Genomic DNA, 19443 nt, shown 5'->3' on the forward strand with positions numbered 1-19443 from the left:
TGCAAATCCTCGGAGCACAAGACCTTGGACTGTAAGAAGATCAAGGATGCTACGTGCTATAACTGCAATGAAAAGGGGCACATTAAGACCAACTGCCCAAAGCTTGCGAAGAAGGCTGAAGAAGGGAAAAAGACCAATGCAAGGGTCTTTCAGATGAACGCACATGAGGCTATCCAGAACGGCAATGTGATAACAGGTACCTTCCTAATTAATGATGTTTATGCAAGAGTGTTATTTGATTCTGGAGCAGATAAGTCTTTTGTAGACAATAAGTTTTGTGAATTGTTGAAATTGCCTGTTAAAGCCTTAAGTGTAAAGTATGAGGTTGAATTAGCTGATGGCACCTTAGAAACAGCCTCAACCGTGTTAGATGGATGTTTCATATCCATTAGGAACCACTCTTTTCCTTTGTCCCTACTTCCATTTAAGCTAGTCGGTTTTGATATAGTGATAGGCATGGATTGGTTATCGCAGAACCAAGCCCAGATTGTGTGCAACAAGAAGCAAGTAGTAGTCAAGACCCCGTCTGGTGAGCCACTTACCATTCAGGGAGATACCCAGTATGGACTGCCTGAGCAAGTGTCTATGCTCAAAGCATCTAGATGCTTGAAGAAGGGTTGTGTCATTTATATGGCACAAGTGACCATTGATGAGTAGAAGCCCACGATTGAAGATATCCCAGTCATTTCTGAATACCCTGAAGTTTTCCCTGAAGAACTACCTGGTTTACCACCAGATAGGCATCATCCCCGGAGCAGCACCTGTTGCAAGAGCGCCTTATAGGTTGGCACCAACAGAGATGAAGGAATTAAGAACGCAGTAAGATGATTTGCTAGCCAAAGGTTTCATTAGGCCTAGTTCGTCTCCTTGGGGAGCGCCAATCTTGTTTGTCAAGAAGAAGGATGGATCAATGCGTCTTTGCATTGATTACCGTAAACTTAATAAGGTCACTATCAAGAATAGGTATCCTTTGCCCAGGATCGACGATCTGTTCGATCAGTTACAAGGGGCAAGCTACTTCTCTAAGATCGATTTGAGGTCAGGCTACCATCAATTAAAGGTTAAAGATGAAGATGAAGATGTACACAAGACTGCATTTAGGACTCGTTATGGTCATTACGAGTTCCTAGTGATGCCTTTTAGGCTCACTAATGCACCTGCCGCATTCATGGATCTCATGAATCGCACTTGCAAGCCTTATCTAGATAAATTTGTCATCGTCTTCATCGACGACATTCTCATCTACTCGAAGAATCAAGCTGACCATGAGAAGCATCTCCATTGCATTCTGAAACTGCTTTAACAAGAAAATCTCTATGCCAAATTTTCAAAGTGTGAATTTTGGCTTCGTGAAGTCCAATTCCTTGGGCATGTGGTTAGTGAGCGTGGTATCCAAGTAGATTCCGCTAAAGTTGAAGCTGTGATGAACTAGCAAGAGCCGAAAACGCCTACAGAAATTCGCAGCTTTCTAGGACTAGCAGGATACTATAGGCGATTTATTGAAAACTTCTCAAGAATTGCAGCACCCCTGACTCTTCTCACCCGCAAGAATAGCAAATTTGCTTGGGGGCCTAAGCAACAAGAATCCTTCGATATTCTGAAGCAGAAGTTGAGCAACGCTCCAGTACTAACATTGCCGGAGGGGATTGATGAGTTTGTAGTGTATTGTGATGCATCACACACCGGTATGGGATGTGTGCTTATGCAGAAAGGCAAAGTCATTGCCTATGCTTCACGTCAGTTAAAGGTGCACGAGAAGAATTACACCACCCATGACTTGGAGCTAGGTGCCGTTGTATTCGCACTAAAACTGTGGAGACATTACTTGTATGGAACTAAGTGTGTGATCTACTCTGATCACAAAAGCCTTCAACACTTGTTCAATCAGAAGGATTTAAACATGAGACAGCGGCGCTGGATGGAAACTTTGAATGATTATGACTGTGAGATAAGATACCATCCAGGCAAGGCAAATGTGGTTGCCGATGCCTTAAGCAGGAAGGAAAGAGTGAAGCCTATAAGAATCAATGCCAAGAGCATTGAGATAAAGAACAGTTTGAATGAAAGGTTGTTAGCTGCGCAGAAGGAAGCTATCTTAGAAGCTAACTACCCTGAGGAAAACCTAGGAGTAACTGAAGAACAGCTATCCTATGGCAAGGACGGAATCCTAAGGTTAAATGGATGTATATGGGTTTCAGTTTATGGAGGACTTCGGGATGTCATCCTCCAGGAAGCCCACAGTTCCAAATATTCCGTTCATCCTGGAGCTGATAAAATGTACCAGGATCTGAAGGCAAGTTATTGGTGGATAGGCTTGAAGAAGTCAAAGCTGAACATCAGAAGCCATCAGGTTTACTGCAACAGCCTGAGATTCCCACATGGAAGTGGGAAATGGTGACAATGGATTTCATCACCAAATTACCAAAGACAAAGAAAGGAAATGATACTATATGGGTGATAGTAGATAGACTGACTAAGTCAGCACATTTCCTACCCATTAAGGAGACTTATAGCTCCGACATGTTAGCCCAATTGTACGTAGATAAGATTGTATCGCTTCATGGCGTACCAGTGTCTATTATCTCGGAAAGGGACACTAGATACACATCGCACTTTTGGAAAAGTTTCCAACAATCTTTGGGCACGCGCTTAAATTTCAGTACGGCTTACCATCCTCAGACGGACGGACAGAGTGAGCGTACCATTTAGACTTTGGAAGACATGCTTCGTGCATGTGTAATTGATTAGGTGGCAGTTGGGATAACCACTTGCCGTTGGTCGAGTTCTCCTATAACAATAGCTACCATACAAGCATTCAAGCTGCGCCTTTTGAGGCATTATATGGTAGAAAATGTAGAACGCCTATTTGTTGGGCAGAAGTAGGAGAAGCTCAACTATCAGGACCTGACCTAGTCTTTGAAACGACGGACAAGATTGTCCAGATTCATGACCGCCTAAAAGCTGCCAGGGATAGGCAGAAAAGTTATGCTGATAAAAGGCGAAAACCTCTAAAGTTTGAGGTTGGTGATAAGGTCTTGCTTAAAGTATCACATAAGGTCTTGCTTAAAGTATCACCATGGAAATGGGTAATGCGATTTGGTAAGAAAGGTAAGTTAAGCCCAAGGTATATAGGACCATTCGAGATCATCGAATGTGTCGGATCAGTGGCTTACAAGTTGAACTTACCTGAAGAGGTCAGTGGTATTCACAATGTATTCCACGTCTGCAATCTAAAGAAATGCCTAGCCGATGAATCGCTAGTCATACCACATACGGATGTGCACATAGATGAGAGCTTGAAATTCGTGGCAAAACCTTTGTCGATTGAGGATCGACAGGTAAAGAAGCTTCGAAGGAAGCATGTGCCTATTGTAAAGGTCAAATGGGATGCCCGCAGAGGTCCTGAGTACATGTGGGAGTTAGAGTCCACAATGAAAGAAAAGTACCCTCATTTGTTTTAGCAAATCTCGAGGTCGAGATTTCTTTTAAGGGGGTGAGGATGTAACACCTCGTAAAATCATACCCAATAAAATAAAGACACGTGTCATGTAATACAAACGTGTTATGAAAACGGATCCAGATAAAAATGTATGGTAGGATTTAAAAGCGTCGATATGTTAATTTATACCTCTGAACGACCTATTAATAAATCCCTAACCATGATATACTTATTCAACATCTAAATTATGTAAATAAATCTGACTGTCCTAACTAATAAATTGATTATAACCTAAGACCTGGATCTAATGTGAATTCTCAGTATTTTCGAGATTTTAAAACCTCCCACAAGATCCAAAATGTGTAAGTACATGCAAAGCATGCAAAGTCTGAGCACTTGGTCCCTCTACTGAAAAGGAAAGCATAAGATTCGGACTTGTAAGAAATGCATGGTCAAAGCTTGGAAGTTTGCAAATTTTTGGATTCTGGTCATCGGACAAGGACCGTATGGCCTTAGGCTTACGGTCCGCAAGCCCTACAACTGGGCGATTTAAGCAAGGGTCGGTTACGGACCACATCCGTTTAAGCATACGGTCCGCAAGAGGAGCATACGGACCGCAAGGACTTCTGCTTACGGTCCGTAAGCAAGTCGCTGGCAGCAGAAATTGGACAGCTGCCTGTTCAGCAGGTTGCACCGCCTTATATGGATGGTTTTTGAAAAAAGGGACCTTGCAACTGGTATTGGGCAACATGGGGACACCTGGGATCATCCCATAACATTAGTAGAGTGGCTTGGCATGATCTTGTGCATTTGGGTTCACTATATAAAGATATAGAAGTTGCAACATTTTTGTTCACTTCAACACTCACTTGGAAACATTGCTCTGGAGCTTCTCTGGACTTCAACAAGTTTTCTTATAGTCCCTAATCATACTTAGGACTCTTGTAAGTGTCCTTAATCCTTTTTAATTCAGTTTAGCTTAGTTAATTAGCTAAAAGTCAAACCGTCGTAATTAAGGTTTGACTTCAAGATTAATCAATAATTATCCAGTCAAATCTCGAATTAAAAATACCTATGAGTAGGTAATTATGTGGGTAGCAAACCCTTAAAAGGGTATTCTATGATTCCCACTCTAACTAGGTCAATTTTCGGGTCAAAGTTAACTTCAAAAAGTCAACAGAAAGCTAAATTTCAAATAAATGCATAATTAGCAATGTAGAAGCTATGCAACCTGTTTTATCATTAAAATAACTTGGTAACTAATGTAATAACATGTCTAAGCATGTTCACCCCGACAATTTTCAGTTTAGGCCCGCTTTGGGACCGAAAGTCGCATAGTTTGACTTCTGCTTTGACTTTCAATTCTGACCCGTTTAAGCCTAGTTTAGGATTGCCTTAGAGCTTCTTTTGGACCTAGTTACATGTTAGTATAATCCTCTGTGATTATACGGCTTGGTTTCTTAGTTGTCCAATTATTATGCAAGTTTCCGTTAATTGCCTAAATGTTGACTATTATGCCCTTTTCACCTTAAAATGTGATTTTTGAAAATGTAAAAGAATAGACAACTTAGTTACTGATTTATAAACTTGTACCTAAAATTTGACATCAGTTTGAGGTCTAGATTAAGAGTTATGCTCATTAGCGTAATTAGAAAGCTTTTTAGTAATTAAATGACATAATTAGCATATAGCCTATCTAAACCCAATTTTTGATACCAAACTTTTTACCCACTGATATAATATATATTTTGGGATTTTTGGAGATTTTTAATTATTTTTAGGCTGAGCATAACTTAGAATTCTAGGCTTATTTCGGTTATTGCCGGTTTTGCCCTTTCGGGCTATAAAATGAGTTTTACAAATCCTTTTGATACCAAACCTTTTTCTACTAATCTAATATGATAAATAAATTATTTTGAGCCTTCTGGAATTATAAAAATATTAGTTTTCCTTTGAAAACCCGGAAATGGCTCCAAATCGCCTTTTAAGCGTTTTTAACGCATAGTATGGATCAAAACTATTTTAAACATATAAGGATTAATGCCTACTAATATATTCAGTAAATTTTTATACTTTAGCAGTAAGCAAAAGTTTTAAACTCAGATTTCCAGTTTTGACCCTTTTAGGCTTATGTGAAATTACCAAAATGCCCTACGGTGCATAGTATGGTTATAATTAATAAATTTCACATATAGATGATACCCCACTGTTATAACTTGATAAATTAAGTATATTTACAGAATAAATCAGACCTGTAACTCAGATTGCTAATTAAACTCTTTTATAACCTTTTAATTAACCAAAATGCCCTTACGGGGCATAGTATGGGTTTAAAATCATTTTGGGCATAATAGAAGATATCTTACTGATATCACAACATATGTAATGCATGTTAACTCAGGAAACTTGTATATGATTCATATGGTTACTCGTTACGCACTTTCCGCGTTCGAATCGGCTTATGTAACTAGTTTGCATATATTAGCCGAAACAGGTCAAACCATATCATTTTTTTGTCTCAAAATCCAAAATGTGTTTAAGTTACCCACATTAAGCAAGCATGCAAGCTTGTCGGGTCAAAACCACATTCTAAACCGGTCTTCGCCTTTCATGCGTTTGAACCGTATCTATCTTTTAATCTAACCGGTCTAAGCTTAGGCTAAATTAAAGACCCGTTAGGAATCTAATAGGTTATTATAAACCTTCGTTCCAGAATAGGAGACCTGGTAAAAGCTATGTGCACTTGCTTATTGTGATTATTACTTGCAAAGGTAAATACTTTTAACTTATTTTCCCTTATACGGGCTTGGGGTACGGTATATAAAATACCGCTTGGTCGGGCATTTGACTTTAATCGTTTGGTGGTTAAATATTATCAAGATAACCCGTTTAAAAATTTGGTTTTGTTTGCTTAACGCCTTTGGGAGTTTAATGACCATGTCCCCGATACCCTTGGCATCATTCATAGAATGGCCACGACCTTAGCACACGGGTGTAGGCGTACACCCGTCAGTGCATTTATAATTAATAAGGTATAACCGCCGGTTACCAGAATAACTCGCCGCAGGACTATACCATGTGGTGTGTCTATTAATCTTTAACCCGACATGAACCGGGCTACTGAACGCATAACAAACATGTAATTCTTTTACAAGATTATATACAAATAATTATCCCAAGTTATAAAAATCTTTTATGCCCTGAGCATTCAAATCAATTTTAAACATTTTCAAAATGAGTCAGTTAAATTGTATTTACCAGTGTAAACTGACGTATTTTCCCAAAAAGACTAAGTGCAGGTACTACTCGTAATAGGTTGGTCTCTCCTAGCGTCAAATAGAAGTCTCGCAAGCTTAGATGCCTGAAGTCTGTGAACAAAGTTTCCTCTTTATTTTGATCCGCCTGTGGATCTGTTTCAACTGTTTGTGATACTTAATATTACAATATTATTCGGTTGAAATAAATCTATCTTTTGCTTCCACTATGCATTTAAATTTGGGTTGTTTGACTATGATGATATCAACTACGTCACGATACTCCCCACCGGGCCCACCGGTAATGCGTGGAAATATCGGGGTGTGAAAAGAAGGCAACACATCCCTTCTGTAAACACTTTCTAGCTTTCAGACAGCTAATGATCCTCAGAGGCGTATTACGCTTCTCTCCATGAACCACAATCGTTTCTCCATCTTCTATTGGGATGTGGATGGCTGATGTGTGTAAAATGCAACATATAAAACACATCAATTAAGGCATAAAACTAACCCTTTTTAAGTACTAATGTTGGAAAAAGAGTGTTTTTGTCTTCCTTTTGTATTTTCAGGATGAAATGAGCTCAAAATCACAAAAGAAGCAAAAAGACCACTAATTCTACCATAAATACAAGAAAAGGAACAAAAGTGGACTGCCCGGACCCTCAACGGCACCTCCCAAGACAAAGAGAAGAAAACAGAGTCTGAACACGCCCCGTGTCCAGCGAACACGGGGGCGTGCCCAGGAAGCAGCAGAAAAGACAAACCAGTAGAAGCTTCCATTGCTCACCACGGGGCCGTGTCCAGCGAGCACGGGGGCGTGGTGAAAGTACAGCAGGCGCATTTATTGTAATTCGCAATTACAATTAATGAAGAGAGAGAGTGTCAGACGGGCACGGGGCCGTGTCCAGCGGACACGGGGCCGTGTCCAGCGTTCTGTCCAGCCTATAAATAGAGGAGCTTGGTTTCATTCTCTCTCATCCCTTGGCACACCACCTCTCTCACACCTCATCCACCACCCACCACCACCATATCACCATCATCCACCACCATCATCCATTGTCCATCGTAGAGTGTGTGAGTCGTCTCGGGATCCAAGATTGATCGTAAGAGTTCTTGACAATCAAGGCCATGTTTGCCTAAGTCTCTTACATCACTTGGTGAAGACAAGTGTTTAGTATAATACTTTTTATTTTTAATCTTTTGCACTTTTTATTTGGTTTTGTATTAATGACTTTAATAACTAGTTACTTATGTTGAAGGTGATCTTTCCTTATCGTTTGTCCGTGGTGTCTTGGCGTTATTTTACTGTCTATATAAAATAAAAGATTTTCACCATTCATATCTCCACGGTCTATATGGAGGTATGTTGGCTACCTGGTCGGGGGTTAAGGGAACGGTTTGGTAAGGGTCTTGCCCTTGTTCAGCGTTTAGAGGTCCTGCTTGGGACCTGGGTCAAATTTAGTAGGATCTCCTTCAATGCCCATAGGTATTGGATGGCGGGGATCCAAACTCTTTGACCCCCTCATAAGTTAACTACTATTAATACTATAACCCGGCTATTTAGGACTGTATCCCTGCTGACTCAGACTACTTAGCCGAGGGTAACGTCACCGCCAAAAGCGGGGCCTACCACAATTTGCATTAATAACTTAATTCATTATCTTTCAATAATCCGACCCTTTAGGATTGTATCCTTGCTGACTCAAACTACTGGGTTGAGGGTAACGTCGCCTTCAAAAGAGGGGTCTACTACAATAACTAAGATAATCTCTTAAACAAGTGCAAAAGTGCGAAAATAATCAAAGGTTATACTAATACACGTGTCGGATCCAAGTGATTCATCTTGTCTATCTGTTTTTATTTTATTTTATTTTTCAGCATTTAGTTAGTTTTTATTTTTCTTAGTTTAAAACATTTTTCTAACTTTTTGATTTGGTTAGACGTTGAGGATAAACCGGTATTAAAAGCTCTTGTGTCCTTGGACGACCTCGGTATCTTACCAACACTATACTACGTCCACGATGGGTGCACTTGCCCATATGTGTGTTTAGTGTTAGTAAATATCGTGTTTTATAAATTTAAAACTTGGCTAAAAGTGTAAAAAGGGCTTAATTAAACATCTAAAAACATATACACACTGACACGCATCAAGTTTTTGGCGCCGTTGCCGGGGACACAAGGATTTTAAGAAAGTTAGGAATCAACGGCCTAATCATCTTTTTATTTTTCTTTAATTTTTAGGATTTTTTTTTAGATTTTTCAGCTTCTGCAGAGCTCAGCACGGGGCCGTGCCCGCTGAACACGCCCCGTGCCCAATCATTGGAACTGGCAATCCTGTTTTATATCAGACAGTAGGCTGAACACGGGGCCGTGTCCACTCAACACGCCCCCGTGCCCAAGATTCAGTTGCTGAAAACAGAACCGTTCGATCCCGGCGGTTGGTAATTTCTGATACAAACATGAGTGATAGTGATTCTTTTTACTTTCGGCACTCTTATGGTTTGTGGTGTCGAATATGTGGAGGCGAACACGAGGAATTAAAATGTTTCTTCCTCACTTATAGGCCACACTATATAGACCCACCGATTCCGTGTAACCTTAAGAGGGGCGAAAGTAAAAATAAACACTATTTCTCCCTCGAATGCGCCCAGCCAGATATTCTAGGAGAAATGCTCCTTGACGAGTTATTTCAACTAGAAGAACTACTTCTAAATTGGTCAAAAGAACTTAGGAAGGATTTTTTAGATCCATCCCAAGAAGATGACCATGAGGAAATGTTGGAACCGCATTCTGACAACCTCGTTGCTCCCGAAAATACCTTTCTTCCTAAGCAAGACGTGGACGATAGTCGTCCCTGTGCCGATTGTGCCGTGAAGGACTCCCCATCGACCTCGTTCGGTGCATACATAGACCTGAGCGATTCGGCATACACCTTCTTTAACGAGAGCCCGGGAAAGGGTTGGACTTGTCCACCTAGAATGAAAATAGGAATTACCCTCACCGACAACCTCTTGCGTTCTCGCCTTAGTATAGGACAATTAAGGTATCTTAGGCACTTTGGGGTTGTTCCAACAAGTCAGGAGCCACCCGATACAAATTAGCTCCTTAATAAAGACAAAACTTCATAAGCCAGCTTTCCGACACGGGGCCGTGCTCGGCCAACACGCCCCCGTGTCCACCAAAAGATTCCCCTCTGATCAGAACGTCAGAATACGGACAAACTGTGTCAGAATTTCATCTGCCCACGGGGCCGTGTCCAGCGGACACGGGGCCGTGTGCAGCAGGCTGTCATTTTCTATAAATGCAGCCAAAATTCCTGCACATTTGGACCAACTTGGGGACAGAGATTTGAAGGAATCTTCTCTCAAACAATCCTAGGTAAGTCTAAAAGAATTTTCCAACAACCCATCTTGTCCTTTCCTCTTCTAGACATTTCCTTCTTCTTCATCTTTCTTCAAAGGCCATCATGAAAAGTTTGAATTTTCAATCTTTATGGTAGGAAACAAGGAGTTTTGATCATGGAATCTTGGTAAAAACATGTTATGTAACATTGTTTAGAGTTATTTACTGTCAAAAAGCTTGCACAAACTCAGAAAATAACTTGAAAAACCAAGGTTCCTTGCTCCAAAATTCTGCAGAAAGATGAACACGGGGCCGTGCTCAGTGAGCACGGGGCCGTGTCCAGAAGCTGTTTCGTCTTATAAACTATTTTTGGTTTATTTTTCGTAGAATGGCGAGTGAAAACAGCGAAACATCATCCGTGCATTCCTCAAACAGCCGAAGGGGAAGGAGGCCCTCCGTTGAAGCTACACTTGTGCACTACGTGATAGCGCTAAGGGAAGCTCTCGACGAAATGACATCCGTGGAGGAGGTCCTCATTGACCGTATTAACGATCTTACAATGGGATTGGAAAGCAGCTTCCAAGAGATTAACCTTTTGCACCAAAGGTTAAACATTTTGGTGGCACCCCCTATGGAACCAGTTCTTCCACAACAAGACTGGAACCTGGCACTCGGTATTAACAACCCTACCGGGTGGGGAGACATCCCCGCGGAACCTCCTATGGAAAACCCACAAGAAGTTCCGGCGGAAGTTGAAACTCCTCAAACAAATGCAAACGAGCCCTCCTTCCTCCTTCCAAGGGAGGTAGAGGAGTGGCTTGCCGACATATGAGGAGAACCGCGCCCGAAAAGTGGAGCTCCACAAAGCCTTATCTAACCAAGATCAGTAGATTCTTGGAAATTTTGCTAAATTAAAATAAAACATAGGGCTAGAACTCCATAAGCTTAATATCTATGTAATTTTTATCTTTATGTAATGTCTCTATGATTAGCAATGTTATGATGGTTTTTATGATTTATGGACTCATGGTGGTAATGGATGAAAAAGGGAACAAGAAAAAATGGAACCATGCAGAAGAACAGAGCAAACCGACAAAAATCTCCATAACAGAAGGCTCAACACGGGCCGTGCCCAACCAACACGGCCCCGTGCTGAACCCCCTGCAGGAAATCACCCAGTTCAGGTAACTGGACACGGGCCGTGTTCAGCGGAAACGCCCCCGTGTCCAGGCTTCTGTTTCAATTCTATAATTTTTGTTACTGGCACTTGACCACGGGGCCGTGCCCGGTAAACACGGGGCCGTGTCCAGAATGCCAGTAACACAAATCTTTGTTTTTAAACACACTTTTTCACATTCTAATCAACCAAAAACTTTATTTTTGGACACATTGAGGACAATGTGTAATTTAAGTGTGGGGGGGATGCTAAAACCTTGAAATTTTGCAAAATCCTAAAACAAGCCTTACACAAAACTCTATTGGAACCGCTAAACACCCCAAATTTTTTTCAAAAACTTTTTCATTTTTTTATTTATTTATTTGTCTTAGTTTAAGTTGGGAATAACAAGTTCTAAAAAGGTTATATTTTTACAAATTTACAACCGATAGCGTCGTGATAAAAAGAACTAACATAAGAAAATTATGAAACGGTATAACAAGTCTAGTTAAAAATTCGATTATATATGCTTGGTCACATTAAAAACCCATTCCCACAAAAGTGAGTTTTGAGCCTTTATTGAGCATAAAAATACATATATTTAGATTAAATGCTCATTTTTTTCGTTTCTTGTGTGAATAGCCGCTCGGTCTTTACAAATCTAGAACTTGCCACGACGATACATTCCCGGTCCTTACCAACTTAAACCCAAGTAAGTAAATGATGGAGGCATTAGGACTAACTATTTTTCTTTCAAAACCATTATTTTTCATTTTTTTTTACCTACCTAAAAATCCCCCTAGAAAACCCCTTTGAGCCTAAACCTTTCATTTCATTACCCCCAAAACTAATTTTTTTTTACCCACCAAAAACCTTTTTCATTTTTCACCTTTATTTTAGTAACAAGCTCGGTTTTTCATAAACATACCCTCTATGTGACGAAGAAAAAAAAAATATATGAAGTCAAAAACAAACAAAAGCTACAAAAGCTTGTTTGGAGAAATACTTCAAAAATAAATGTCACTAAAAACAAGGTATTTTACGAAAACCGACACTTGTTACGATTTTCGCCCTTTTTACTAACCACTAACCAACCACCCACCTTTAAACCCAAGCCTTCACCCCAAAAGTCCTCTTGATATTTACAAAGGTAAAAAGTTAAAAAGGAGGAGGATTGATCGCTTGGCAAGCCTATGGAAAACGTAAGTCCGTGCCGCTCTCGAGTGATTCACTTAAATATACACCTTCGGCCGAGTGTTGAGTGATCTCCCGTGAGGTATGTGAACTTGTATATAAATGGAATTTTAATAAGGCATGTTATGCCAAAATAAGTAGTTTATCTTATGAAAAGTTCAAAATAAATCATAACGAATAGGATTGTAAATAAAATAAAAATAAAACCTATAAAAACCTTGGATTCCCGACACTCTAGGACAAGCTAAAAACTTCTCTTCTACCTATTCCATTTGGGAGTGTAAGCCACATTAAAAGAGTTTTGCTTGAGGACAAGCAAAAGTTCAAGTGTGGGGGTATTTGATGTGTGTAAAATGCAACATATAAAACACATCAATTAAGGCATAAAACTAACCCTTTTTAAGTACTAATGTTGGAAAAAGAGTGTTTTTGTCTTCCTTTTGTATTTTCAGGATGAAATGAGCTCAAAATCACAAAAGAAGCAAAAAGACCACTAATTCTACCATAAATACAAGAAAAGGAACAAAAGTGGACTGCCCGGACCCTCAACGGCACCTCCCAAGACAAAGAGAAGAAAACAGAGTCTGAACACGCCCCGTGTCCAGCGAACACGGGGGCGTGCCCAGGAAGCAGCAGAAAAGACAAACCAGTAGAAGCTTCCATTGCTCACCACGGGGCCGTGTCCAGCGAGCACGGGGGCGTGGTGAAAGTACAGCAGGCGCATTTATTGTAATTCGCAATTACAATTAATGAAGAGAGAGAGTGTCAGACGGGCACGTGGCCGTGTCCAGCGGACCCGGGGCCGTGTCCAGCGTTCTGTCCAGCCTATAAATAGAGGAGCTTGGTTTCATTCTCTCTCATCCCTTGGCACACCACCTCTCTCACACCTCATCCACCACCCACCACCACCATATCACCATCATCCACCACCATCATCCATTGTCCATCGTAGAGTGTGTGAGTCGTCTCGGGATCCAAGATTGATCGTAAGAGTTCTTGACAATCAAGGCCATGTTTGCCTAAGTCTCTTACATCACTTGGTGAAGACAAGTGTTTAGTATAATACTTTTTATTTTTAATCTTTTGCACTTTTTATTTGGTTTTGTATTAATGACTTTAATAACTAGTTACTTATGTTGAAGGTGATCTTTCCTTATCGTTTGTCCGTGGTGTCTTGGCGTTATTTTACTGTCTATATAAAATAAAAGATTTTCACCATTCATATCTCCACGGTCTATATGGAGGTATGTTGGCTACCTGGTCGGGGGTTAAGGGAACGGTTTGGTAAGGGTCTTGCCCTTGTTCAGCGTTTAGAGGTCCTGCTTGGGACCTGGGTCAAATTTAGTAGGATCTCCTTCAATGCCCATATGTATTGGATGGCGAGGATCCAAACTCTTTGACCCCCTCATAAGTTAACTACTATTAATACTATAACCCGGCTATTTAGGACTGTATCCCTGCTGACTCAGACTACTTAGCCGAGGGTAACGTCACCGCCAAAAGCAGGGCCTACCACAATTTGCATTAATAACTTAATTCATTATCTTTCAATAATCCGACCCTTTAGGATTGTATCCTTGCTGACTCAAACTACTGGGTTGAGGGTAACGTCGCCTTCAAAAGAGGGGCCTACTACAATAACTAAGATAATCTCTTAAACAAGTGCAAAAGTGCGAAAATAATCAAAGGTTATACTAATACACGTGTCGGATCCAAGTGATTCATCTTGTCTATCTGTTTTTATTTTATTTTATTTTTCAGCATTTAGTTAGTTTTTATTTTTCTTAGTTTAAAACATTTTTCTAACTTTTTGATTTGGTTAGACGTTGAGGATAAACCGGTATTAAAAGCTCTTGTGTCCTTGGACGACCTCGGTATCTTACCAACACTATACTACGTCCACGATGGGTGCACTTGCCCATATGTGTGTTTAGTGTTAGTAAATATCGTGTTTTATAAATTTAAAACTTGGCTAAAAGTGTAAAAAGGGCTTAATTAAACATCTAAAAACATATACACACTGACACGCATCAATGGCCTTCTCGTGACAAACGATCTTGGCTTTGTTGCTTGACAACCAATCCATCCCTACTACCACGTCGAAGCTTCCCAACTCGACTGGCAGTAGATCTAGCGTAAATTCGTGTCCTCCCAGCTCGATTACGCATCCTCTGACAACTTCACTCGTTTCAACTATCTTTCCATTGGCCAGTTCAATTGAGTATGGAATGTCTAACTTACTAGCAGTTAACCCAAGCATTTTCTTAAATTCTAACGATACAAAGCTATAGTCGGCCCCAGTGTCAAATAGAACAGATGCAAAGTGTTGATTTATAGGGAACGTACCAGTGACAACATTCGGGTCCTGGCGTGCTTCCCTTGCTCCAATGTTGAATACTCTGCCTTGCGCTTGATTCAGTTTCGGGCATTCCCTTTTAAAGTGCCCCAGGTCTCCACAGTTGAAACACCCTGGTCCTCGACCATTCCCATTACCATTTCCATTACCGCCTTGGTTGTTGTTCTGATTGCGGTTACCATTTCTCGCTTGATTCCCGAAATTTCCACGGTTTCCATTTCTGCCATTCCTTCCTTGTGGGCGGTTTCCATTTCCATTACCTCCCCGGTTGTTACCAAAACCCCTTTGGCCACCACGGCCAGTACCAACCCAGTAAGTTTCTTTTGAGTGGCCCATTCTTCCACAAGATTCACATTTCACCGACTTGCATCGTCCCTCGTGATGCAACTGACACGCGTTACACTTGGGCAACGTGCCCATGTACCCTTTTCCTTTGGCCTTGGCCGGTGCGCTTGTTTCACCCTTCTTGTCCGAACTGCTGGTACCTTTCTTAAAGTTGGAGAACTTTCGTTTGTTCTCTCCAGATAACTCCACATGAGTCTCCTTCTTTTTTGGTTCAGAAACTGAAAACTTGTTCAACCGAATGGCCTCTTCTGTAAGTGCCACGCTGAGATCAATGGCTTCAGAAATCCTTAAAGGCTTGGACGTGGTTACCATGCTCATGATCTGGGGTGCCAATCCCCAGATGAAGCGCTCAATGCGTTTAAATTCGGGTGTGACCATGTATGGCACCACATGGGACATGTCATGAAACCTCTGAAAATATTCGGCGATTTTTGGGCCTTCCATCTTTAAGTTCCAGAATTCTGTTTCCAGTTTTTGTATCTTAGCCCGCGAACAATACTTCTTCCTCATGAGCTCCTTCAGCTCATTCCATGTTAACGTATATGCCGTCGCTTCTCCCAATGTTTGCACTTGCAGATTCCACCACGATAGGGCACCATCAAGAAACAACCCTGAGATGTATGTAATTGTTGCTCAGGGGTACACTTGCTCATCTTCATAATCGAATCCGTCTTTTCTGCCCATTTAACGAACGCAACAGCACCTCCAGTGCCATCGAAATTTAAGGGCTTACACTCAAGGAATTGTTTGTAGGTGCATCCTGCACAAACGATAGTATTTACGGATGGCATTAGCGGATGTGCTAGAAATATCCAAATGTATCGTAATGTGTCTCAAGCGACTTGGACATTACCATTGGGTGGGTTATTATTGTTGTTGTTGTTGTTGTTGTTTGAAGTATTCCTGCTCGTTTCTGCTTGGGAGGCCGCATACTATGCTATAGCTGCGGCAATTAGCCCCTGGAGTTCCGCCTCAGTAGTAGGCAGGTGTACGTTTCGTCGTGGAGGCATCTTCTAAAAGATGATCATATTGGTCAGGTCATAGTAAGTATAGGAAATATGCATATATAATAATATCCATTAACCACATAACATCCCATGTTATAAAACAAATAATTCAACAAAGCATGTAGTGAAAACGTTGCCATTGAGCTTTCATTAATTATGACCACAATATAGTTTTTACATGTTTCACAGTACATCATACATCCAAAATAAGATCATAGGGTTACATCACCCCAAAATACAAGTCTGTCTACACAAATCATATACAAAAGCGTGGTCTTCCAAAAGTCTTCGTATGCTGGCCCAATTGCGACTTTCTCACCAAAACAGTCTACCTGCACCAAACCAAAAATCTAGCTACGCTGATGGCGGGGGAGGAAGAGGAAGATAAGAGAAAAGCAAACGGCGCATGTGTACCCAATCCTCCTCAAGGGCATGAATAACGCGCAGCAAATAGGCAATCTGCTGCTCAGGTGTAAGGAAACGAACATCCGAATCAGGGGGTAGCGGGAGGGGAGCGTGTGGTGCGGCAAAAGGAGTCTGACAGTGACATGGAGGACGTGGAGTCCTCTCTAACTCCCCGACTCGACGACTCAGAGCATCCTACTGTAGCTGCAGGGATGCAAGTATGTCCTCTGTGGTGTGACCAACATGGAACGGGTGATACGGGTCTGATAGCGGCATAACATTGGGCGATGACCACAAAAATGGCTCGCCCGATGGTACAAAGGAAGATGTAGTGGGTGGCATGTGAGTGTGTGCAGTTGGAGTAAAAGAAGGCATGAATGGAAAAGCAGTTGTCGTGGGTCGCATGTGATCATGTGGCCCAGTAGAAGGTCCTTCCCCTGGACGGGGAGGGGGTATATCCTGGAGGAAAGTAATAGGCAAGTCGGTGCGATGGACATTAGCGATGTGTGGGTGGAAAAACGGAACGTCAATATATGCGGAAACAGGTGCTACAGGAGGAGTGGCTGGTAGTACAAATGGTGGGTAGTCATCATCATCCTCGATCCACCCATTACGGGTGTAAGCGTATCGAGGGTCGACATGCGTGGCGAATGGTGCATGGTCGACAACAGGTGGTGCAAGAACGGGTGCATCAGTAATAGGAACATCCACCACTGGTGGTGCAACAATGGGAATATCAATAATGGGTGGCGCAATGGCTGGTGCATCCACAACAGGCGGGGCCACGAATGGAGCATCATCAAGAATAGGGTCGTGCACCGGTACAGGATCAGGAGCAACAACAGGCTCTGGTGCCATGACAGGCTTAGGGTCGGCAAAGTCCATATCGAAGTCGGCAGGTATATCAAGAAACGGATCAATAGGAGCCACTGGTGCCTCCAAGGGCTGGTCAACAGGAATAAACTCGATCTCGTGATCGGGATCAAAATCAGGAGGAAAAACTGGATCAAACTCGTCCTCGAACTCAGGATCAAACTCAAACTCGTGGGGTGAACCAGGTGCAGCTGACATTGCTATGTCTTAGTCAGCGCCAGGGGAGTAGTGTTGCACACCCCGGTCGTGTAAGGAAGCGGACGCCACAGACTCGAACGAGTCTGGACCAGGTGAATCAACAGGAGCCTCCTCCACAGGAGCCTCAGCAGGCGGTAAAACAACAGCATTCGCAATCGGAACCTGTAACAACCCTCGACAAAACTATTATTTATTATATTATTTTATTCAATAGGAAAACCTAATTAAGACACCCAAGTAATTCTGCACAAACCCTGAAAGTTTCAGAGCAATCGGAATCAGGATCAGGGCCCCTAAAACTCAAGGGGGATAAAACCTAGTTGACGATTATCTTCATAAAAACGTTGTCTAAATGCTATTGGCCGAATTGTCGACTCAGCTAGCCTACCTATAAACGTGGCAACCCTATGGTGAAAAGTAACCTGTCGCGCCACGCGACAGGAACAAGGGGACCCCTCGCGTGGCGCGAGGGGGACTAATTTCCAGCTATAAATAGTAGAGGTTGGGACTGGCTTCTGTGCATTGGTTCGACGAAGAAATTCGCTTCAGGCACCGATTTCTGTTCTGTTTATCACAATTAACACACACAACCCTCGAAACACTGCCGCAATCAGGGTATTAGCACAATCGCTGCTACGATTCATTTTCTGACGATCAATATATCCAATGGATGTTTAAGTGCCGCCCATATTGGGTTATACTTTGTCGTTTGTCGTTAATTCGATAAATGAGTTGAAGTATTATACTTTGTCGTTTGTCGTTAATACGATAAATGAGTTGAAGTATTGCACTTTGTCGTTCGTTGTGAGAATTTGATCTCGTGAGTTATCGTAAATGCTGGATTGATTACTAACCCAGAATTGTGTGTTTATTTTTAAACTTAGGATAAAAAGGCTAATCAGTAGACTAGACTCTGCCCAAATTGAATCAGCAATATATCAAGGCTTATCTGTAGACTAAACCTTGCCCGTAGAAATCTGCAATGTGAGTTCATTTCTCTTTTCTCACCGTTTGTGAGTCCATACTCTTTTATCACAGTTTTATCACCTTTTTGTGAAACAATTATATTACAAAATGCTTTCTAAAATCCTAAATGGTTACCAGTTATACTTACAGTGATTAAGTTATTATATTTTATAATAACTACTGGTATGGGAGGTATTATACATTATTTGATTTCTTTACTATTACCCAGAAAGTTAGCATAACCACAATTATAACTAATATTATTCTTAACATTAAATTATTATGTATAAATCTAAATGGTACATACCATAATAAAATAGTCAAGTATAATACTTTTAGTCAGGTTACTATACTCTGATATTACAATTAGTGAATTAACATATTGTGATAAGTTATAATAGTTGACATAAAATGTCATTATTCTGGATTGCATGATTTTATGCTATAGATAATATATTTGACAAACTAATAAGACATCATTATGTCCAAAGTCACTAGCTGAAAGAATGATCAGCAGTGATATGTCCAAAGACACTAGTTGAAAGAATGATCAACAGTGTTATAATTAGAATCACTAGTTGAAAGAATGATCAACAGTGATAATGACCAGAAGTACTAGTTGAAAGAATGATCAACAGTGCCATGAATAAGAATCGCTAGTTGAAAGAATGATCAACAGTGATAATGTCCAGAAACACTAGTTGAAAGAATGATCAACAGTGTTATGAACAAGTGATATGACCAGAGTCACTAGTTGAAAGAATGATCAACAGTGATATGACCCAGTCATAGGAATCGTCTAAATGACAGATAAATTGAATAACAGTAAAGTATAGTTATTTGATTAATTCACTATTGGATGAAAGTAAACCAATGAGTGATATTATTGTTGTTACATTGAAATTACT

General features: G+C 41.0%; 1 protein-coding gene across 1 annotated transcript; it reads right to left on the reverse strand.

The window, feature by feature from the left end:
• Positions 1 to 16693: 16693 nt before the first annotated feature.
• LOC110919422 (proline-rich extensin-like protein EPR1) lies at positions 16694 to 17569 on the reverse strand. Its single transcript, XM_022163692.1, has one exon. It carries the CDS (start codon positions 17567 to 17569, stop codon positions 16694 to 16696), a length of 876 nt encoding a protein of 291 aa, XP_022019384.1.
• Positions 17570 to 19443: the final 1874 nt, after the last annotated feature.

This window comes from Helianthus annuus, chromosome 16 (genome assembly GCF_002127325.2).
Source record: "Helianthus annuus cultivar XRQ/B chromosome 16, HanXRQr2.0-SUNRISE, whole genome shotgun sequence".
NCBI lineage: Eukaryota > Viridiplantae > Streptophyta > Magnoliopsida > Asterales > Asteraceae > Helianthus > Helianthus annuus.